The sequence below is a fragment of the Ipomoea nil genome, unplaced genomic scaffold (genome assembly GCF_001879475.1).
Source record: "Ipomoea nil cultivar Tokyo-kokei standard unplaced genomic scaffold, Asagao_1.1 scaffold0465, whole genome shotgun sequence".
Taxonomy (NCBI): Eukaryota; Viridiplantae; Streptophyta; class Magnoliopsida; order Solanales; family Convolvulaceae; genus Ipomoea; species Ipomoea nil.
The window spans coordinates 610671-635579 of NW_017616893.1; the positions used below are offsets into that span (position 1 = coordinate 610671).

A 24909-nucleotide genomic window follows, 5' to 3' on the forward strand; every position below is an offset into this window, starting at 1 on the left:
ACATCCCTAAATATGGTCCACACAAGTTGTGTGGACCATGGTTCACACAATAACGATTAATGCAACATAATTACTTCTTTACTGATACATTTTTAATTCAGTCCTAACTTCTATCATTTGTCTTCATCTAAATCTTTTATCCATGCATTTCAGAAGAAACAATAATATGCTAATAAATTTAATCAAAGAGTATATTCAACTTTTGATATTTCAAGCATATTGGCAATTCAATATAGAATCCACAACATTTAACTCACATTCAAACAATGTCACTTTTGATCTTTCAAATTTAATTATGTAACTAGTATTAAATGTCTTGAGAAATATTAGTAGCACGATATAGAATTGTCACTATACTACAGTGTAGGGGCCAAAAATGAAAAGACCGCTTTAATAAAATGATTGAATACAATAGTGAATAAGAGTATTCAATTAAGAAATGAAACGAAAATAATTATAAAAATTCGAAATTTAAGTCATTTCACAAGAATAATCCACAAAATAAGTGTCTAATAACATTCCCATTTTTTTAAAGATTTTCCCTGTTCCAAAAGACCATGTCATTTCCCAGGTGAGACCCAAATAGTCAATAGTGACGTATACAAGGGCAAATGGTTTTATATACTAAAAACCAAAAACAAAACAAAAAATAATCCCACAGGCATCCCAGAATTGTCACACCACTACCTCTGAAATGAAATGGAATATGATCCTGTATTTGGATCTTTGACAGCTTTGAAGTTGTCGACACTCATCCCAAATTTCCCCAAAATGGAGTTTCCCATTTCTTTCATCTTCCCTGCACAAACATTAAAATGATTACATCAACTTCATTTTCCAGACACAAAATAAACATACAATACAATAATAATTGGTAACAGCCCACTTGCTAAGTTTTTACTTGTTTTTTTAACAGAGACCTCCATTACACAGATACAGGATGTTACGCAAACAACATAAAACTAGAGAGGAACCCAATTCATTACCAACTGTCATAGACAGGATGGTATGGTAGCAGCATCATTTAATTAGTACTCGTATTTTTTTGAAAAATAGTGCCGAGGTAGTAGTAATACAAATGAGGAGATATTTAAAGCTCACCAATCATTTCTTCCTTCATCTTTTCACGCTTTTCATCTGCCAGTGGTTTCAAACGAACAATTGCTCTTCTAGCTTGATCATGTGAAGGTTCCAACTCCAAGATTTTTGTCATATCTATAAGAGGATACAACATAAGAAGCACTTTATCTTATAAATAAAATAGTCAATTATGAAACTAAAGGATTTGCAACACCAATTTCAAGCATGCGGATGCTTGTCAGGGGCACTCTTGGCCTATTCTGGTGTGTGTTAGGAGGAAGGGAAAAATGTGAATATCAGCTAATGTTACCAATATCAGAGTAAAAATATGAATTCAATATAACATCAATCAAAGGAACAACAATAAATGGAAATGTCCTTGGAGATAAAATAATACAGAGTAGCAGAATGAAATGTATTCACCTTTGATAGCCTCATCATAATGTTCAAGCTTTTCATTAGTCTCTGCCCTTCTAAGCAATGCTTTCACATATGTAGGATTTAGTTCTAACGCCTTGGTGCATTCACTGATTGTCTCTGTATATTTTCCCTGTGAATTAGAAAACATTATTTCTAGAACATAAATCAAGCACTAAATTGAGAAATAGTTAACAAACACATGAAATGGCAGCTTGAAGTTACTTGGGGAAAACTTCACTTGTATAGAAGATTTTATGTAAAAGTCAATAATGATTGTTTCTCACATCATCACTCATGTTGGGTTTGGAACACTGGATTTTCATAAGCTCACTGGTAGTGACCAAGTTGGTCAAGTCAAACATATGCAAAGATGTTTTTGAGGTATTTTGGTAGGATTTTCATTTGCTCACTGGTATTGCCTAAGTTGCTCAAATCAAAGGCATGCAAAGAGTCAATGTTTTTGAGGAATTGGTTGCAATACATTTTGTTGTCCCGAGACCCTAGAAAGTAGTGTTCTAACAGCTGTTCTTGGTTAAATTGTTTACTTATTTACCTATGATTCCTATCCCTAGGATTACTTTTCTATCTTTGTTTAATAGGAATGAAAACAAGGCTAATTTCAAAAGGTTAGGCCCAGAACATGGCAACTAAAATATAAAAGATGTATAACAAAGTTAAAGAAATGATCTCTTCAGTAATGAGCATTTTCTAGCTTTCAAACACTTCAAAACAATAAAATTTTAAAGGATTTTGGCTTTATACCAACTGCAGAACACTAATGATACATTAAGCAGAAAAATATCCTAAAAACTCTCACAAGAAAACCTAAAAAGTCAACCTTTTTTCATAACTACTCTTCCCATATCTCTTTTCTGTTCCAATAAGCCATTTCAGAGGAACAATTGGAAATATTCAATAATAGGTAGAAAATGAAGATTCAAAGATCACCTCAACTACATTTATTCCTATGAAATTCTGCATAATTCAGACTCAACTGACTGCAGAGTAGATTGTGAAAGAGATTGGAAATTTTGTAGACCTTGTCAACTCCATATAAAATACAAGTTGGAAATGGAGAATTGGAATATCTCAACATCCACATTGGTATCACTAAGCTCCTTAAGCAGCTTCTGTTGCCAATGTGTGTTCACACATGTCAAACAAGCAAATACAAATTTTTATACAAATGTTGCTATGCTTAACATGCGTTGGACTATACATTACCACTCAATAATATGGTGCACATGTATCTTGTTTCCCATTTTAGTTCACTCACTACTTTATGTAGATTTGTAATATCTTTCTATTCCAAGTTTAGAATTGTTCTGCTTCCTCTGTATACTCTGAGGAATGTTGATACAAATCAGGCGGGAAAGGAAAGTTATCAAATCATTCTAGTGATAGAATTCAAGAAAGCATAGAATAAGGGATTGACTGATTTTATGGAGAGTATAATTAGGGATTGAATAATTATGTAATCAATAATTGATGCTCCTACCTTATTTTACATATGGTAATAGATTATAAATAGGGACTATCTCTTAGAAGAGGGGGCATCCAGTAGAATTGGAACAATTAGCTCTAAGTAGCTGTGGACAAGAATTTATTCTTGTTGGAGGGATATTCTTTGAATTCCCTTGTTTTCCTTTCCTTTGGTTTTACTTTCGATATCATAATCTCCTAGATTTCTTGATCCTGTCTCTTTACTCTTATCAATTGGTCCGACCTGCCGGATAACATGACACAATTGGACTCAAGAGTTGACGCATTAGAGAAGAGTCAGGGAACAGGACACGCTGAATTGTGTCAAGGACTCACCAAGTTGGAGGAATCTGTCGCTAAACTAACCAAGGCGGTTACCTTGTGGCTGCAAAGTAATGGGCATGACGTATCCAGTCTTGTCACCAAGCCTGGCTCCAAGATTGAATCCCCGATAGAAAAATCCCTCACCACCAAACCATCTCTCTACCCAGCCACCACAACTGGCCCCCAACTCACTACCATGAGGATTCAAGTTCCTAACTTCAATGGGACTGATCTGAGTGACTACCTTGCTCAAGAAGAGCATTCCTTTGCTATACAACAGACTCGTGAAGAATTGAAGGGCACAACAGCCTTTGTTAGTAAGGAAGGATCAACATTCCATGTGTCACAACAACAAACCCCAACACTGAACTTTAAAGTGGATCTCATGGACAAATTCAATAGTGATCTCTCCACCCCTCTGGTTGAACAACCAATTGTTCTTCATCAAGTCAGCACTATGGATGAATTTGCTAATGACTACCAAGCACATGTCTATGTCATCCATTCACTGAAGCAGCAACACTGGTTCAATCTAGATCACGCTCAACATTGTAGGGACAAGACGACCCAAGCCAAAAGGTGTGACTTAGTGTTTGCTAAGGGTAACAATGTGCTGCTTAAGCTCCAGCCTCACTGCCACTCTACAGTCCAACGTCGTATTAACGCAATGCTAGCTCCATGGTATTATGGGCCTTTTAGAATTTTGCAAAAATTAAGTGCACTCGCTAACAAACGTGTGCTACCACCCACATTTAGAGCACACCATGTTTTTCATGGGTCACAACTCGGGCATGTTAAACAACACCATGCTTTGCACTCCAGCCTTGAGGACAAGGCTGTTTCATTAGCGGTCGGTAATGATACAAATCAGGCAGGAAAGGAAAGTTATCAAATCATTCTAGTGATAGAATTCAAGAAAGCATAGAATAAGGGATTGACTGATTTTATGGAGAGTATAATTAGGGATTGAATAATTATGTAATCAATAATTGATGCTCCTACCAATTGATAAGAGTAAAGAGACAGGATCAAGAAATCTAGGAGATTATGATATCGAAAGTAAAACCAAAGGAAAGAAAAACAAGGGAATTCAAAGAATATCCCTCCAACAAGAATAAATTCTTGTCCACAGCTACTTAGAGCTAATTGTTCCAATTCTACTGGATGCCCCCTCTTCTAAGAGATAGTCCCTATTTATAATCTATTACCATATGTAAAATAAGATAGGAGCATCAATTATTGATTACATAATTATTCAATCCCTAATTATACTCTCCATAAAATCAGTCAATCCCTTATTCTATGCTTTCTTGAATTCTATCACTAGAATGATTTGATAACTTTCCTTTCCTGCCTGATTTGTATCAAATGTCATGTCTGGTTAAACTAGTCCTTACTACCCCTTCATATTCTTCGCCTTTGAAATCTGAACCAGACTAAAGGGCAAGGGACAACACACAAGCCCTTCTGAAAGAAAATGGATTTGAACACCTAGTCACCTAGGTGCAAAAGCTAGAATTGAAGGAGAATTGGAGAAATGTATCTTTTAGATTCTGTAGAATCTTCACCAGAAATAGAGGAATCTGCAAGAATGAGCTCTGCAGGAAGCAATATTTAAAGTCAACACTTTCCTTGACTTGAACTATTACCACTAGGTCCGCTATATTTGCTAGAAAAAACAAAGAAATAATACTACAGAAAACTAGTCCTTACTCTCTGTATAACAACTTTCTTCCTCCACCCCAAACTCCTACTACCCAGAGAGAATTATCTGTTCATACTGTTTATTACTGAAGTGTCAGACCAATCCCTTTTTTTTTTTTTTTTTTTATTGTGGACATTTCACCAAATTTCATCCTTTTCTACATATGAGAGCATTTTGAACTTGGACTAAATGTTGAACAATTTTAAAAGTAACCAGTCAAAATTGAAGTTGTGGACTAGATTTGGAATTGCAACTATACTCAAGAAACCAAAAGAGGAATTAACTCTAAGAAGAAAACACCATTACAGAATAAAATTAAGGCAATCTGAATCCAGAAACACACTAGCTTTATATATTTTCATATGAAGCACTATGTTGACTCTTTTCACTCTAAACCAAGTACTGAAACTGAATGAAGATATTGGATGCATGACATGAAAATGCTTTCAAATGGCTCCACAAAGAAGGTGAACACCGATTCCCATGATTCACTTACCAGTTACGTAATTTGTGAAAAGAAAAAAGAAAAATAAAGGTAAAAGCAACTGAGGAAGAAATAATAAACTCTCATATCCTGAAGGTTTCCAGACTTCAATGAAAATTTCTACTTAAATATATGGGTACAGTGAAGATTTTTATGGGTACAAATGTACAATACCCACGTGGGTCAAGATTTCCATTTATATCTCAATACCCACCCAGGTTAGACTTTATGAAAGTCCATCATTAATGCCAACTTCACATCCTACCTGTATCATGACAAGACAAGGTTGGGCAGTCATTCCCTAGGCGCATGCGTGGCCATCCACACTACCTCATCTCCCAGGAACACCCTGGTCCAGCCCCAACAAGGATTTTGGCCGGCTAAGCTGTGACAAAGAAGCCCAAGCCGCTGCCCAACGAAGGTAGCTAAGGTGCTTAGCCCCATCATACCAAAGACTTGGCAAGGACTCCAGGGAAACTACTGAGTCCTATATTTATGTAACTATTTTACTTGGATAACAATACAACTTTTATAGACCCATTAGCTAATATAAACCCCTAAGGCAGGCACTGAGGGGCATCACCATATTTAGTGTTGGAATAGTTGCACTGGATCTCTATTGTAATGCTTTCATTAAAGTGGATTCCTATTGTAGTTTTCCGCTGTCCCTTAATGCTTTCCACAGAAATCTTGTGCCTGTATTACTTTCATACTTGCTTATATTCTTAAATTCATTAGTACACATTGTTTAAAACTCAGAAAAACACCACCAGTACCTGTCTGTGGCTGTTCTAACAGTATCCTTCATTCACTAGACATGATTTAACCGGAAGAAATTGCCTATCATTTATCCCCATGTTATCAGAAAAACCTAAGCCTGACCTCTTATCTTGTAATACAAAGAATAGTAAGTTAAAAGATTTATATTAATAGATGAACCCCTCAATAAGTCAGTAAAACTGAAGTTAGCAAACTAAAACAGACACAAGAGAGAAAACTTATAGGAACAAGCACAGAAGTTTTGAAGGCACTCTGGTATGAGGAACATCTTGACCAATGGTCAGGAAATAGGAGTAAACTGGTGAAAGTTGGCATAGCAAAGCACAAGCAAAAGGGAAAGGAAACCATAAGTTCTCACAGTACTTTGTAAGTTCAAAATCTAGATTAATCAGGACATTGAAGCATAACTCTAGCCTGGTTATGTGTAAATTAAGGTTTGAGAGAACAAGAGCAACCAATATTCAGTTAATAAGTAATCAGTTTCCTTCATCCAACAGATTTCCAAAGACTAACAATCTAGTCTAGAGGATATGTCTATAAAGACCATTTTTAAATCACTCTAGTTATGAGATTGTCAAAGATAATATAGGGAATTATGGGATATCGCTAAGGTATCAAAACAGCAAGTGCATTTTATACACTCACCACAATCATAAATTCATAATTCACTATTACAAACATGTAAGAAGTCAAAACTTTGAAGCATTGATCACAAAATAGCAGATGACAAAGACAGTCACTAATAAGAATAAAAACAAGATGCCAATGACAAGCATATATTCCTTAGAGAGAGTAATAACACGAGTTTACATTTGTTAGATCTTCGCATGGCTTTCAGACAATTTACTGATTTAGGATACAAAGTGCCCATAAGAATGTCCTTCCAATTCCATGATAGAATAGTTCAATATAGAATGCCCACTAAAATTATTGAATGAACGTACCAGTTTAGAGAAACAAGCTGCACGGTTTGCATGGCATATTGATTGAATTTCACTAGATGAAGGGGCATCTTTTACAGCTTGCAAAGCTAGCTCATACTTGGACAACGCCTCTTCATGAAGCCCATCCCTAAACAATGTATTTCCTTCAAGCTTCAAATCATTGGCCAGAGCCATTGCTTTCTGATGCTCAAACACAAGAACTGATGTCAACAAACAGCACTGACAAATAGAATTTGCTATAAAAGAGCAAAAGAGATAACACTTCAACCACAAAGAGAGATTAGAAAAAGGCATAAGCCACAACTAAAGAAACAATGAATTAAAAATTAGCATCAGGTGACAACGAGTAGAAAGGCTAACAAACAATAACACAAATGCTTCTAAACTCTCTTTTGCACTAAATAAGGAGTCTCCTCACAGATAAAAGTTATTGTATTTTCTTTTCCCTTCTATGGTTTCCCAGAAATTGGGATAACAGGATAAGTCATTCAAGCATTAGAAACAATTTATTTTCACTGGACAAGTCAGCAACTACTATGATCCTAAGGTCCCAAACAGAACTTTCTTCTCACAAAGAATTTGATCATATTCAAAGCTATCACTCACTACATCCATCACATTCAAGCTCAACAGAGGTCAGCAACTGAACTACTTATTTAGTAAACCAAAAAAAAAAAAAAAAAAAAAAAAAGATAAGAAAATAAATTGTAACAAATAACTAAGTACTACTTGCACAAAATATGGAAGAAAATATATTCTGCTCCTACGTTCCCAAAATTCACACACACACTGGTATTCCGAATTCCAAAAACGCGAAAATAATAATATGCACAATAATACGCATATGCAGCTTCAAAATGCTCAAGACGGTTAACTAGATATTAGCAACACGAATGCGCACCCCCAAAGCATCGTTGGATTACAAAGCTCCAATGAATACCGGAAATCACAATGCATAAACATCATTCTCCAGCAGCAGTGTAGAAGATATTTATTCCCTTATTTAGCTTACTCTTTTCAAAATCACTGAATGCAACATAAGCATATACAAATTTAGCATCGGAGTCATATGTATTGAGAGAGAGAGAGAACCTCGTGAAGTTGATCCATATCGGATTCCATTTTCTGTTTCGGCGCCTCTTCATTTCCACCCGAAGAAGACGAAGGTGTTGATGTGGCAGGGCTCCCATAATCTTCTTTTGCTTTCTCGTCCTTTACACTACTGTGACTAAGGTTTTGTTCCTCTTTCTTCCCTTCTGCCTCATCGGTCTCGTTAAGTTCGGTATCGCTAGCAGTCTCGTAACCATCGGAACCATATCCAGATGCCGGCGCCGCAGCCGCAGAGGACGAACCAGCGCCTGTCGATGCTTCAGCCGCCTTGACTGGAGGCGGTTTTGGCTTTGACGTTTCGTCAGAGGATGGCACAGCTTCGATCAACACCATTGCTGCGTTGCTTTTTCTCTGTTTGATTGTCTTCCCCTGGAGTAGACCGGGGCGTAAAAAGGTTGTAGTGTTGCTTCGATTTGCTTGCGATTCTGGAAAGCTCTGAAATCACAGGAAAGGAAAACGACGCCGTTGATTGGCTGGGTTTAAACGCTTATTTTGGGCTGTGCTAATTGTAGAGGAAAGATATTTTTATCATTAAGTTATAGAGTAATTGTATAACTTATCCACAAGTATTGGTGATATTTATTTTTCGTCCCTAAGTTATTATTGGTGTTGCACATTTCATTTCTTTACTTTTTTTTTTTTTAATGTTACTGACTCTATTACATTGTAGTATCTGTTCAAACATACTTTCTCAATCTAATGAAGCACAAAGAGATCTCTTTACTAATAAAACATTAAGGACGAAATTTGCAATTTTAGTATAACTTAGGGACGAAAAGGACAAAAAGTGCAACACCAATGATAACTTAAGGACGAAAAATGAGCATGACCAACACTCAATGACCAATTCTACAATTACTCTATAACTTAGGGACGAAACGTACAATTTCCCCCCGAAATAATCAAATAAGGAGTTGTTTGGAAATCAGGAAAAAAACTTTTAAAAGATGGATCATTTTTAAGAAAATAGTTTCATTATTCGTGTTCAGCTGCATTATAAAAAATTGTATTGATGTGTTTTGGTTCATTTTTTAGAAAATGAGTAGAATTGTATAATTAATAATTTTAATTATTTTATTTGGTAACCTTGTTCCTGAAGTTGATTGCTGAAACCCTAATTCTCATGAAACCTCTCTTCACGAAACCTTGCTTCTTTCTTTTTTTTGAGTGTTTCTTCATCTGGTGGTCGCCGGCCTCTGGCCGAAACTTTGAGCTTTTGACGGAACTTTGTTTCTTGGCTGGCGGTCTCCTATTTTTTTTTTTTGTTTTTTTTTTTTTTTAGTTTCATAATAAAATTAGTGCCGATTTAGCCACCAGCCCTTCAAGGAAGTTGCAGTAGTTCCAAATATCTAAAGCTTAAGGATTCCGTCAAATCTAGATAAAGAAGTTGTTTGATTCCCATGGATCCGTAAAATAAAGTTCAAGAGGTGTACTGCTGCTTCTCTTTTCTTTTGTTCTGCTTTTTTCTGTGTTTTTCTCTCGTTTGTTTTCCTCTCGTTTCTTTTGGCGAGTTCTTTTCTTCATAAGTGTGAAACATATAAGTTGGTCATGGCGTGTGTTAACTTCATCCTGGGTGACAAAGATGACAATGTAAAAGAACATCTGCATCTCAGCTCGATAGATATATTGTCAATGAACGACGGATGAAAAATATATACTCAGGTGGTGTGCAAGACTTTCCAACCAAAGTTAGTTTTGACTATGTTTGACCAATTCTTCAATGATATTAAAGAAGCGTTGAATTCATTTAACGAATTCAGCTACAAATTTGTGAAACAGTCTGCGATTCAAGTTCTTTATAGCATTGCTAGGGAAGTTGTTTCTATGTCTGTCTGTAAGGAATGGTATACCGTTCCATCTATCCTATTTGTAATCGCTTCAGTTTATGATTAAATGAATGAACTTCTTTATTTTCAAAAAACCTTTTGGTTTCCGGTGGATTGGAGCGAAAACCAGTATTTATTGGTTTTCGGCGAAAATCAGACTTATTTTGGCGAAAATTGTGATTTTGGCGGAAGGTTTTGCTTGGTTGTGGTTGTTGGAAGGTTTGTGGAAAATGACTTCCGCAAAATTTTGACGAAAGTCATTTTCCACCAAAACAACCCTATTTTTCTAAGTCAATAAAAATGATTTCCATTGATTCGATTTTCTAGACACATCCAAACACTAGAAACTCGAAAAATGATTTTCAAATATCATTTTTCGGGTTTCCAAACACACCCTAAATGTGTTCCTATACGCAACAATCATTATTCCATGTACCATGGTCCACACAATTAATTTACTTTAGTATATTAAATCAATGGTCCATAGAAATTTTTATATCTATATCTATATTAGTTTTATTACATGTACTCCAAAATTCTACTCCTTCACTTTTATTCCATAATGTGGCAAATAAAGATTTGATATTTTCATAATATGAGTCCCATGAAAAATGTCTACATCAAAAATTTGTGAGAGAGATCAGAGAAAAATTTGGGAGTAGAAGAGTCTATGTAGTATTTTCGTGTGTGTGCGTGCGTTCGTGCGTGTCCATTAGCACACAAAATCAGCACAAACTTTTGGTATAAAATACCAAGAAAACAAATACTGTCTAATAAAGTTCAATACCCTCTTTATATAAACAAATTAAAACTTCAGCCTTCCAAACCACATTCCAACCAAACATCGTATTATTGTTTCGATCTATGTTTCTCTCTCTGATCCCTGGCTTCCATCGCTACTCATTTCTCAATCTTCTTCCTCTTATTGCTTCCATCCCCATTCCATCTCCGTGCAAGAGACATCCAGTTTTTCAACAAAATGTCCAACAACAACAACAACGTTATTAACAAAATCTAGACAATTTTCATGAAATTCAAGTTCTGAAATTTCATTCTAGTTTAACTAGAATGTTTCACTGGAATTTGGTTAGTAATTCGATTCTAATTCTTTCGTAATAATTCGTTTAGTAAACTAACATTTCATTATTATTTTAATAATAATTCTTATTATTGTTTTATTACTTTATCTTGTTTTTTTTTTCTTTTGTTTTGTTGTACAGAGATCCGCAAATCAGCAAATCAAAATGACAATGTCATGATATTGATCCTGATGATGGATGAACAACTGAACAAGATATGACTTTTGAATTTAGATTGCTATGTTGATTGCGTTTGAATTGTTATATTGGTATCTAATATTTAGATATGGGTTATGTGATGTTTCATGTTTACAATCTTTGAACATTGGATTTAAACTATGTGATGCTTCATGTTTCATGTTTGTAATGTTTCAACATGAGATTTGAATTATGTGATGCTTGGTAATTAGTAGTATGTTTGAACTTGGAATTGCTATTTTGTTATATAATGTTAAGATTTTGGATATAGATTATGTGAATATGTATTGTTTAATAGTATATTCGGAAAATTAAGAAATGTTGAAATTTGAGAATCTTATACGGACCGGAATACTGAACCGAACTCTAATGTTAAACTGAATGGTTTAATTTTTTTAAAACCGAAAAATCGAAATCAAAACTGAAAAAAATCGAACCGCCCACCCCTAGAATAAGATTTTCATTTACTTATATGTGAAAATGTAATACTTTTACATTTTGATTTAAAAATATTACATTTTTATCAAAAGTATTAGAGTTTTTACCCATTTTGGTCCCTTGAATATGACTCATTCTCAATTTTGCATTTCGACTTTCAATTGCACCCAATGTGGTCCCTTGACTTTTAAAAATTACTCCAAATTGGTCCTACGTTAGGTTTTGCGTCAACTGACGGATAAATGTGGGGGTATTTCAGTCAATTCACCCCAATATTAATGTTATTGTGAAATTTTCCCAATTTCATCGCCACCGAAGGAATCCAACCGCCGCCGACGGTCAGCTCACTGGAAAAACTGAAGATCTCCGACATGCACCACAGCCTCACCAACCACATCCACCGCCGCAACTACCGTGACCTCTACCTCCGTCACTGCCATCATAAAAAAGACATCATAACAGGCAAAATTGATGAAATTATAAAGAAGCTTAGAAAGAAAAAGGCAAAATTGATGAAATTATAAAGAAGCTCAAAAAGAAAAAAGGCAAAATTGATGAAATTATAAAGAATCTCAGAAAGAAAAAAAGGCAAAATTGATGAAATTATAAAGAAGCTTAGAAAGAAAAAGGTAAAATTGATGAAATTATAAAGAAGCTCAGAAAGAAAAGACATCAAACAGGCAAAATTGATGGAATTATAAAGAAGCTCAGAAAGAATGGCGAGCAACCACCGTCATCCCCGCTGCTGCCTCGCCGGCGATTGGTATGGATTGATTCCTCCGCCGTGACTGCCGCTGCTTCGAACCCTATCAGGAATCTCAGACCCAGTCGCGACTGCCGTCTCTCGCTATCTCCTTAGCGCGATGACCGCCGTCAGCCCGGGCGAAGAACCCAACCAGGCGATCCGGATTGGATTTCTAGACGTTGAATGCGATATTGGGGTCGACATCGTCGTCGTAGACGAGGACGGCGCGGGTCGAGATCAATTTCTGCGAGTAGAACCGGAGGTTGAGGCTCGTAGATGGCCGCCGAATCACTGAGATTGAGGCGATCCGGATAGATGTGAGGTTTTGCGAGAGCTCGGCTAGGGTTTGGCATGAAGTGGAGGGGTTGCTCCAGAGAATAATCACGGCAGAGACGGAGTCTGTGACTGTGGAGTATGTTGCACCGATGGAATGGAGTAGTGGAATCCGATGCTCAGAGTAGCCGTTGATCAGAAAAGTCGCCCACAAAGCCCTAGAATAGTCATTTAGTGTGAATTGACTAAAATACCCCCACATTTAACAGTCAGTTGACGCAAAATCTAACGGAGGACCAATTTGGGATAATTTTTAAAAGTCAAGGGACCACATTGAGTGCAATTGAAAGTCGAAATGCAAAATTGAGAATGAGTCATAGTCAAGGGACCAAAATGGGTAAAAACTCAAAGTATTATATTTTCTCTAATAAGTAACAAACACTTACCACCTTACTTTAATACTTTTGATGGGAAATATAAGTATGGCATTTGCATGTTGATCTGATCCGGCCCGTCTCACGGATAACGAGGTGAAACGGTTTCACACAAGTGTGACCCTTGTTAAAACTAAGAGATTGAAAAACTTAGCAAGTGACAAATAGTCACCACTCGTAATAGGTGAAACGGTTTCACACAAGTGTTACCCTTATTAAAATTATAAGAGATTGAAAAACTTAACAAGTGACAAATAGTCACCACCTGAAAACAAAATAGGTGAGAAAAAAAAAAACAAAACAAAAAAACAAAAACAAAAACAAAAACAAAACAAACAAACAAACAAAACAAAACAAAAAAAAAAAGGTGGAGAAAATAGAGAGAATATATTATAATTTATAATAAAACATTACAATAAATTACGAGAGTATCTATTTGTGTGTCTGTATATTGAAAATCCTAATATTTATAGTAACATTGAGAAATTAAGCCTACTAAGAATATGACTAGTGTTTCCAATTATTCAAACACATCATCCCACCTCATACAACATTTATACCCAAAGAAACCTTATCACATAGTTCACAAAAGAAGCACACGCGACTTCCAAACTATTGAAACATGAATAAATGCTATTCTGCTGGCCATTGACCAGAAAAATGTTACTATTGGTACATAAAAAGTAAATTATATCTTTTTATGCTTCAGTTATTGAACTACCAGGGAATCACTAAGCAAAATAATGAAAAACTGACAGTGAGAAGCTTTAATATGGCTGTCTCACTTGATGCAACTTCAACAACGTTTAATCTATATTTAACACTAATTACCAGTTTCTGCAAATCCTTGCCGCCACCGTTGAAATGGAAGAATTTATACGGCTCCCATAAAATAGAAACTCTGAAAACAAGATGCTTTTCAGCGAAAAAAAAAAAAAAAAAAAAAAAAAACCTTGATTTGCAAGGAAAACTGATAAGCTACAAAACAGTGAAGGAAATGCTCGTCTATGTCTAAAATCAGCGATATATAAACTAGTCGATATATAATTTAGTATATAATATGGCCGAGTCATTGCTAGTCGGGCGGCTGGGGGCGCCTAGCACCGCCTAGGCGGCCGTGTTAGGCGCCGACTCGACCTAGTTGGCCAGCCAACTAAAAGGTGCCTAGGGGTGAAATCCCCTCGGCCTAGGAGGGCTTAGGCCACCGCCTAGGTCGATTTTTACAACACTGGCCCTCTTTTCTAAATAATACTGTATTCTTCACCAAGGTTCCAAAAAAAAAAAAAAAAGTCCATGTAGAGAGTAAACAAACAGAGGGAGTTATGCCATATCAAGATGGATAATTGGATATATACCAGTGCATTCCACAAAATTCACTGAGGATCAGATGATTGAATTCCATGGCGCTTGAAAAACTCTCTAAATCCATATGCACTGAGATCATAGTTGAACTGGAAAATTGAAAAGGGGAAATTAGACAACAAGAAAATAAGTGTTATCAGAACAATAGCATTAGTAACCCAAAATATAGAATCACATAAAACCTTAACCCACTAAACTCTTCTAAAGTCATGCATTTGATTGTCACATACTGACCACAAAACGAAATGAGTAATAACACATTAGGAAGAAGGAAATATGCTGCACACTAATGAAACATAATAAAGTTATGAGAACAGACAAATGCAGAACTACTACAATCATGGAACAGATATCTAAATAATTTGGAAAAACATCCAACTTCCTATGCAAGTACGCTACAGGGAAGGTTTGAAAAATCCTACAAGTGCAAGAAGAATCCTCTCTAGAGCTCACTTATTGGGTAAATAATAAAGAATATTTGGTTCTGCATATATTATGTTTAGGCTTTTTCGTTTTTGGTGCATAATAGGACTGATGAAGCTAGAATACATGTAGCAATACCAACTACATAGGGAATAAACTTAGTTGATCTCAGTAGTATCCTGCAATTTGGGTTGGGGGAATTTTAGTCAGTTCACTAACAGGCATTCATGTTTTGTTAGCAGCAAAGTAGTTTGGCACACAAAGCATAATACTGCAAAGCATCTAGTTATACTAAACCCTAAACGAACATTAAAACTTACCGGTAAAACTTTTACAGAGTATCTTGTTATATTTGGATCTGCAGCCTTACCCTGATTAAGTGCCTGGCACGCACACGCACACACGCACACACACACACACACAAAAAAAAAAAAAAAAGTATTATCAACTAGATGGCTTGGTATCTTATAAATCAAATGAAAGGCATAGAATCTAAGATACAAAACGAAGTAAGAAGTGTTAAACCTAACAGACATGTAATGGATAGATGTTCACATCAGTAAAATGCATCCATGCCTCTTCACAACAACAGAGATAAATGGAACTATTATACAGAGCACTGATTGTCAGATAATGGAGAACAACTTGTAGCAATAATTAACATTAGGTAGCAAGTAATGAGTATGATGACAGATTGCCAGCAGTAAAAAACTCATGAAAATATAGCATCCAAACCTTCCACCTGGCATATACACGTATACACTATATAACCAAGTAAGAAAATAAAAACTAGAAGGGCCACTATTACATTTTAATCCTCATTTTTCAAGTGCATATTATTCATAAAGGAAGAGATCTTAAAAGAGTGAAACCTCATAGATGCCTCTGTGCAACAAAGTCTGTTCTTTTTAGGTAAAGGAATCATGAAAATGTAGCATTGACTAAAAACAAATGATCTATTCAATTTAAGTCTGATATTTTTGTAACAAAAATGGCAATAGTGGTACCTAGGCATTGCTAACTATTACCACTCTATTAAAACCTAAAAAAAATAACTTAATCAATTACTGCACCTTAGCCAATGCTATTATTCACAGATGCAAGTATGCAACCATCTTCAAGGTCAAGTTCTTTTGCTTATTGTTGAAAGATATAAACCCTAGACCCATTCCTAATAGGAATGGGATTGACTCAATGTTTATATAAATATAAGACCTCCATAGAGTTCAATTCACTGAAATAAAATAAATCCTTATCCTTTCACATGGTATCAAAGCCTACGAAATACCTAGACTTCACTTATTTTTCCAATAGGAAATAATCCAGATCCGCCACTCTACTTAGGCGTGAACAATGGCCTCGATTGCCATTCTTGGAATCCAACATCTCTGGTGATCTTCTATCTCTACCAAAACCATCCCTCTTGAAATCACAGCAACTATACGCCAAGCACCCAACGCTGGCCACCGCTGTACGCGCTCTCATGCACTACCAACAGCCAATGGTGACATGAACTTTTTTGGCCTAGTCTCTAGGTCTCCGTTAACATCATCGTTGGTCCCATTGAACTCGTCTCGACTAGACGAGTCTTGCAGTACATTTTCCTCTCTTCGTCACTGACGGACATTATCACTGTAAGCAATTTTGTATTCTTTGCTGATCATTCTCATGGGATCGTCTACTATTACTTTCACCTCTTTTCCGACCATCCCTACAGATAAATTAATTAGGAGCAATATGCATGTTGTGTAGCATAAACTAAACCTTGGTTTAAAGGTCAAGGTATGTCTAGCCACTTAGAAATAAGCTCGAGGATATCAAAGATAACAAGGGGAATTGGTGAAATTAGATGCACTGTTGTGCAATATGTTACGGCAATCAATTGATTCCAAACTCCACATCATCTATAAGGCTTACGAGACATGTTATGACGTGGCACAAGGCAAAGTCCCTTTATATGAATGATATTCAATGCCTCTACTCCCTTATCTCCAATATGCTTAAATTTTGGTATCCAATAGATATGGATATACCAGAGTTCCCTGGCCAAGTAGAAGCATTGCAACACAAATATAATAATCTATTGCCATATAAAATAAAATATTTATATATTAAAAAAAAAAAAAAAAAAACTATAGATGACTGTGTGAAGGAGTGTGACAAGTTTTTTATGGTGTGAATCTTAGCTACCTAGATTTGGTTCATGTTTGGGATCAAATTTTGGCAAGTCCTAGTATCCACCCTTTGACGGAAGCTATTGCGAGATTGCTTTGAATCAACTATGCTTCATTAATTAAACCTACAAGAGATTCTTATGCCAAAAACAAAGCACCATTTGGTAGTGGTACTCGTTATGGCAACAGACCTCGGAGTGATTATTAGCACAAGTTAGGACATACCAAGGATCATTGCTACAAGTTGCATGGCAAACCTCCTCACTCTGTCAATGTGGCGGCTACTACCTACTGGTTTCAGGACTCGAGATTCTAGTTCTACCATGTTAGTGATGACCCCAACTGAATACGAAGGGTATCTTCAATTTAAGGCCTCCAAACCTTCCACTTCTATAGCAAATACTAGTACTTCATCTCTAGCTTGTGTCTCTCATACTAGTACCTCAGGTACTTGGATTCTTGACTAAGGTACCTCAAATCATATTTCTAGTAATTCGTATCTCATGTCTAATATATCAAAGTCCAAGTTGTTGCCATGCCTAGCACATAGTCATCAGACACCAACTACTAGTGTTGGTCAAGCTTTACCTGTGTCTTCTTTACCAGTAGAATCATGTTTTATATGTTCCTAATAATCCTTTAACCTTGTCTCTGTGAGCAAAATTACTCATTCCCTTTACTGTTCCATACTTCCATAACCTTACCTTTTGTGCAAACTCAGTTGTGTGCAGGATTGTAGCATAGGGAAGAGGATTGGCACCAAGCATGAGTCACGGGGCCTCTATTAGCTTCATGGCAATGTTCTAGTTCAGTTTGTGTTAGCTTAGTCTCCCATGCATCTTCATCATCGTCTAGGCCATCCTAGTCTCTCTAAACTTCAACAAATGGCTCCAGGTCTTTCTATTTTGTCTTTAGATTGCAAGTCATGTCACTATGGAAAGCAATCTAGTAGGTCCTTTCCACGTAGGGTCAATAGTTGAGCTATATCCCTTTTTTATTTAGTTCATAATGATGTTTGGGGTTCATGTTAAGCCACTTCTACTTTGGGTTTTCATTACTTTGTTACCTTTAGCGGTGATTGGAGCAATTCTGAGTGTATAAGTGACTTTAGTAAATTAGCAAATATCTTGACCTCGCCTTGAAAGTCTCCTTAATAGGAGACGCCCGAGCTCACCTCACCCATTTCAGGCGAGGTGAGCTTGTTAGGTGCCCAGTCTCCACCGACCAGATGCCTAGGCGACGCCTTAACAACACTGATACGCTCCAGCTTAAGAGAGAGTGTTGAATAATAGAAACCCAAGAGTCCAAGACCTATTCCTATACAAATGAGATTGGCTCAATGCCTGTATAAATATAGAACCTTTGTATAGTTCAATTCAATACATAAATATAATAGATCTTTATTCTTTCACACCTATTATCAGCTTATGTTAACAATACATATTGAATGTTTAACCTAAGGGTCAATTTGCTTTGTTAGGAAGATTCTATGCAATTACTACACTTTCGTCAAAGCTTGTGACTCTTTCATTTGCAATTGTCACTTTCATTTGACCATATCATGTCTGTTGCTTATTATTGCATGATCCTTGTGTAACTCTAAAGGTTTCCAAAGCAGGTATACAACTTGGAATTCATTAGTACAAGTTTTTTCTGTATCTTAGATTTCTACTACGCAACCATCCAATCCACATATGTCAACAAGCTAGAAATGTTTGATGAATCCACAAACCGCAATCACTACTAATGTCATCTTATATATACATATATAGCAAGGAAAATAAAGTAATTTTCATCAAATTGTGACGAAGTATCCAACAAAGAATGTCAAGTCAAACGTACTTGTTCTGGGCTATGAAATATCTCTACAAAAGGATATTCCTTCCTTTGCCGTGTTATGCAAAACCCAGGATACTTTGGGCACTCAACCTAAATTCCAACAAAAGACCAAAATGTTAAGAAATTCAACAAAGTTAAGGCATGCTAGAAAACTTGAGTACTAATGCTAATGTTTTAAATATTAGACATGAGAAGTCAGAGATTAGAGGAGTAGTGGCAGGCTGAATAAAAAATGAAAAATATGAAATTAAATGTTGGAAAGAAAATTTTTAGATGAACAAGAATCATATATACAGTTGTTGCCTGTTGGACGTCATCATTGTAAAAAAAACAAAAACATTTCTACTTAAAGGTCTGCAGGAAGATCAAGTGAATTAAGGGGGCGATAGGTCACACCCATGTGGGAGGAGAGAAGGAGAGAGAGAGCAAATAGTTGCAGTGCTATGGATATGAATGTCTCTAGCCTCCCATTGCTTATTGTTAGAGAAAATCAAGAGGAAATTAGAGGATGTTTTTCCTGGCCTTGGGTTTTAATTTTTGAATCTTGTTGTTGCATTTCCTAGCTAGTGCGTATAAATTGGACCTTGTACAGCTTCATTCAATATATAGAAAAACATGAGTTCATCTGTTTTACACTTATAAAAGGTAAAAACCCACTTACACGTAAAAAATTTACATTCGGATAAAACTCAGCTGCAGCTTCCTCCAATACTTTGTCAAGATGTCTTGTATAGTTACCCCTATGAAAAAAAAAAAATGTATATATAAACACACACATTATTTAAAATTTCGAAAAAAAAAATATAAGATTTGGATTTAGCAATAACAATGATAAATTAGAGAAAAGAAAGGGATGGGAAGAATCAACTTGGAATTACTTGACAGTGAATGCAACAACCACAGGATGTCCTCGATGAAGAAGCTGGACAAACTCCCGCTCTGAGGTAAAGTGAATAACCTTTGATGGTCCAAGATCCTTCGGGTAGCCAGTGTAGTACCTTTAATTTAATAAATACATTTAAGTTACTTAGGACTAATTAATTGGACTGCGACGTCATAATGAAATATGAATACACAGTCAGTATAAACTTTCCAATTCATATTAATTCCAGTGAAGTTGACAAATTATAAGCAAATTAACTCCCTAGGCCATGCTTATCACATTAAAACTGCTACCAATAGAAAGTTAATACAACCAAGTTTTTTATACTAGACTAGAAAAGAATGAAAATCCAATGCACACAAGATAGAACATGCTGAGTCAGAAGATAAAATGAAAAAAAATCTGCATTTTGCAAATACAGAATGAATGCTATACTTCTTGTTTATATGCCCATAAGCTAATATTTTAGACTAAAATGTTTCTAGGGCAACTTCACATGAAGCTTCACTAGGAATATATTCTCTCTCTCTCTCTCTCTCTCTCTCTCTCTCTCTCTCTCTCTCTCTCTCTATATATATATATATATATATATATATATATATATATATATATTGTGTGTGTGTGTGTGTGTGTGTTGTATGTGTGGGTATACATGTATGCACATCAAGATTGAAGAAAAAAAAAACAGCAGGTAATGTAATTCGAATCTGAGAGGCATACTCACTTGCAAGTAGCACGAAGATTTATCATCAATTTACTGAAAAGGGTTTGCTCCTCCATTACACTGAAAGTAAAAGGCAAACAGAAATAGAGAAGAAACATATGAAAAGAAAGCACATAATTACTTGAATCATAAAATGACAAAAAACAGGCTGCAGCAGTTGGTTTCGCATTGCATGGTTGACCACATATAACAACTAATGCCACGCACAATCAGAAATACAATCTTTTAAGTCTATTCTTTTCTGCTTGAAGATATAGAAAGATACACTTACTCTAGAGATTATTCATGAAACACAATTCACTTGCAAAGAAGTAAAAAACAATTAACTATGTAAGTGTGAGCACAGTGCTAATTGATGTACATCCTAACACCTTACTTTGCAAGAGATGAATGAGGTGGTCAGCGACATAGGAACACACACTCTATACTCGGTTAAAAGATTACTTCCATAGTTACACTGTATTTTTTACATAATACAGCCAGTTTCTGCACCCACGTAGATGCTCAAACTGAATCCTTTTAAATTTAAAAATTTTCACCACTATTAAGCTACATTAAAGTTCTTAATTTTGATATTTAGATAGTAAAAATTGCAACATGAAAACACCTTAGATCTCCAAGCAAAAGAATAATAGAGATAAATCAAAAGGCTTCATTTAAGTATGAAAGAATCATATCAGAAAGGAATTGAAATTTTGACCTCTAAGTCAATTCATGCATTTGGTATGCCCATTTCAGGCCCTTCCTTTTTCTTTTATTTATTTATTTATTTATTTATTTATTCTATACTAAATGGAATGAATATTTACTTGATAGAATAACAAATTCAGACTATATTTCGTCAAATTAACTTGAACATATTTAATAAAAAAATATCAGTTCATTTCCAAGTTTCTTGCCTTTCCACCTTACCATACATTAATACATACCTAGGATCATTATTTTTCTTGAAAAGAAAATAATCTCAACACCATTATTAACTTTAAGCATCCCAACAAATAATGTCAGACAATCAGTACAGATTGCGGAACTCCCTTAACCCTCCAACACTCCAATTTCCTTTTTCCTTTGTTTTTCCTTCAATGAACGTGCAGCTCTATATAATTGCCACTTCCTCCCCTACTCTATCTCTCTTTACCCGTTAGTTTGTGAATCCAAGTCTTTAATCGAACAGTTGGTGGGCACAAAATAACTGCAGATTATACAATATCCAAAATGTGTGGGCACAAGAAACTGGATTACTTACCTGAGAGTAACAGAACGCGGCAGATTTTGCTTCACAATAACGCAGCCAAACCGGGAAGCGAGGCGAAAACGAGAAAGGAAAATTAGAGAAAAAGCTTATTCTAGTTCTAAGCACAATATGGGCTCTCGGAAACGCAGGGGTTTTGACAGAAATGGAATATTTCAGGCATGTCGACAAAAATGGCCGTTTGTTAATAGAAAAATAGTTGAAATTGAATTGAATTTGAATTATGGGCAAAGGAAAATATTTTGGAATACAAAAATATTTGCAAAATTATTTGTATTATAATAATTTATAATATTGTTAATTCAATAATAAGTAAATGTTCTAATAATGAAATAATTTATAATATTTTTAATTCAATAAAAAAAATGGTAGTAATGTGAATTGAATTCATAACGATTGAATTATAAAATTAAAAAAAAAATGATTTAACATATCATAAAGAAAAAAATACAAAAGCCCTACTATGGGATTTAAAAAAAAAAAAAAAATTGACAATTTCCTCAACGATGACGATGTCTCATATAGTCCATTTCATTTTGAAACCTACTCTTTTGTTGTTGTCCTTTATGACTTTTGCGGCACACATTTGAGGGTGGTAGAATAATTACCCTACTGTTTCGATGATATTTTTGAGTTGTCACTAGATAAAGATCACTAGCATGACACATTCTATAATAGTTTAAAGTAAACACTACAAGCACAAAGGGGTCTGGAACATTTCTCTAAAAATGACATGTTTCTAAGATATGCGCACAAGGCAAGCTGTCTACCGCCCATTCACCGCATGTGCGTGTCTTCTGATTCAAATTAAGTTCATGAAATATTACATTGGGCCAAGAAATGCACGGTCTATCAAGAGCAACCTCGTAAAGCCCAATCTGGTGATTATATGGTTTAACGGTAGTAATGTACTTGAATTGTTCCCTTGCTGACATCTCTTTAGACATATTCTTCAGCCAACGCAAGCCGGCTTGTAGCATTAAATCCCCGACAACATGCTTGTTTAAAAACATAACAACTAACTTAGCTTGTTGAACGTTAACCGAGCTATAGCAGTTACAGACAACATTCGACATGGGTGGAGATGTCACTAACGAGGTGGAAATGTCACTAACTTCATTCTTCCCTGTTTCTCTTTTTTTTTTTTTTTTATACAACTAAAAAAAATAAAAAAAATAAAAAAAAGAAGCCAGGCTAGCTACTTTAAAACTACTGAAAGAACAGCTTGAATTTGTAATATATATAAAAGAGAGCTCATATGTGGTCATGTCATTAGGTGTGGCGATGTGGTCGTATCTGTATCATTGAATTAGTTTAATCTAACGGCAGTGACTAATTATAAGGATTTTAGTGCGTTTTGGTAAGTGGGGGTGTTATGGTAATTACAGTGGCCATTTATAGCAGCCGGGTTCCAAAAATACACCAACAGTGTTGACAACATGCACCAATAGTGTAATAAAACACACCACAGTGAAACACACCAATAGTGTATTCCCGAACACTGTATGGTGTATTTATTCATATCTAATTGCGCGTTTTTGGTGATGCAAACCTAATTCATGTATGTTTTTTGGTGTGCATTTCATAACATGGATGATGTATATTTATATAACGTACAATTGGTGCGGTCGCATTGACCACACAGGAAGGCGTTGCCGCACCTGAACTTGGCACCAATGGGAATCTACAAATACACCAGGGTAAGGCTAATAATGCACCAATTACACAAATAAAACACACAACAATGTGATTTTTCCTATTCTGGTGCCCTATGACGAGTTTACCCTTGCAGTTCGCTGGGTAGGAGAACGTGAGCGAAAATACTGAAAGAATCTTGATTAATGTGATTCATTAGATCTATCTAATCTAATGACATGTAATTGACCATATGACCGCACCTAACAATATGACTGCACTTGATCTCCCCCCTCTCTCTTTCTGTGTGTGTGAAACCATTCCAGCCAGGCTAGAAAAAAACAGCCAGCCAGGTTCTCCTAAATATGTTTTTACTAAAACTAAAATTCCTAAACATCATCTTTTTTTTTTTTTTTTAATACTAAAACTATAATACCATATATATCATAAACGTTACGTTTTTTTACTAAAACTATAATACATTAATACCATTACTGTTTTTACTTATTTCACAATAATAATGCATGCATTTAGTCTAAAACTACATTATTATTACCGTTTCATTTTTAATTCAACAAATATGTAGTTTTACACTACTAACTTTTTTATAAATAGTGTTCCGCACATGATTAATATATAAAATTACTAAAAACTTAGTTCAGCATGCAATACAAAACTATATAATATAAATTAACTAAAGGGAAAATGGCACTTCTTCCCCCTAAGTTATATACTTATAGCACTTTCTCCCCTTGAATTATTCAAGTGACTGTTTTTTTCCCTGAAATGTTAAATGGACATATTTACCCTTAAAATAAATATTTAAAATAAATATTTCATTTATTTTCCTTCTCCAACAAATTATGACAATAATTTGGTTCAAACCAAACAAACACTATAGCAACCAAACTGAAATATTCCAATTACAATTTAGAATCGAAACTCGATATTTAGAGTTTATTAAAATCGCGAACCGGAACGGACGATTCATGTACCGAACTGAAAAAATAAAATATATTTATTGTTGAATTTAGACTATTTAAAATAAAAAATAAAATTTTAAAATAAAGACGGTTCAAAATTGCGAACCGGATCCAGAACCGCCGATTCACGGTTCAACATCCAATTTTTTTATTCATAATTTTAATAAATTGAAATCCAAATATTAGGTTCTAGATCTGAATCATAACCGAAAACTTTTAATTCAATTGCTATAGTGTCTGGTTCAGTTTGATCTGAACCGTGGTCATCCCTACATATACGCGATAATTTGTTGGAGAAGTAAAATAAATAAA

The 24909-nt window shown here is 35.3% G+C and overlaps 2 protein-coding genes across 2 annotated transcripts; both read right to left on the bottom strand.

Moving 5' to 3' along the window:
• Positions 1–432: 432 nt before the first annotated feature.
• Positions 433–8819, bottom strand: LOC109173205 (tetratricopeptide repeat protein 1). Its single transcript, XM_019322503.1, has 5 exons — positions 8312–8819; positions 7220–7399; positions 1504–1630; positions 1102–1215; positions 433–799 (listed from the first exon to the last, which is right to left on the bottom strand). Exons 1-5 carry the CDS (start codon positions 8660–8662, stop codon positions 684–686), a joined length of 888 nt encoding a protein of 295 aa, XP_019178048.1. The 5' UTR covers positions 8663–8819; the 3' UTR covers positions 433–683.
• Positions 8820–14072: 5253 nt separating this feature from the next.
• Positions 14073–22187, bottom strand: LOC109173013. Its single transcript, XM_019322264.1, has 8 exons — positions 21974–22187; positions 20728–20787; positions 19999–20118; positions 19782–19860; positions 19124–19210; positions 15428–15490; positions 14678–14773; positions 14073–14223 (listed from the first exon to the last, which is right to left on the bottom strand). Exons 2-7 carry the CDS (start codon positions 20781–20783, stop codon positions 14696–14698), a joined length of 483 nt encoding a protein of 160 aa, XP_019177809.1. The 5' UTR covers positions 20784–20787; positions 21974–22187; the 3' UTR covers positions 14073–14223; positions 14678–14695.
• Positions 22188–24909: the final 2722 nt, after the last annotated feature.

Excerpts from the sequence above, each read along its gene's own strand:
- LOC109173205 (XM_019322503.1), bottom strand. The coding sequence starts at position 8,662 with ATGGTGTTGATCGAAGCTGTGCCATCCTCTGACGAAACGTCAAAGCCA. Across the intron at positions 1,216-1,503 it reads TTATGATGAGGCTATCAAAG|ATATGACAAAAATCTTGGAG; the intron begins GTGAATACATTT and ends ATCCTCTTATAG. Across the intron at positions 800-1,101 it reads GATGAAGGAAGAAATGATTG|GGAAGATGAAAGAAATGGGA; the intron begins GTGAGCTTTAAA and ends ATGTTTGTGCAG.
- LOC109173013 (XM_019322264.1), bottom strand. The coding sequence starts at position 20,783 with ATGGAGGAGCAAACCCTTTTCAGTAAATTGATGATAAATCTTCGTGCT. Across the intron at positions 20,119-20,727 it reads AATCTTCGTGCTACTTGCAA|GTACTACACTGGCTACCCGA; the intron begins GTGAGTATGCCT and ends ATTAAATTAAAG. Across the intron at positions 15,491-19,123 it reads TATTTCATAGCCCAGAACAA|GCACTTAATCAGGGTAAGGC; the intron begins GTACGTTTGACT and ends TGTGCGTGCCAG.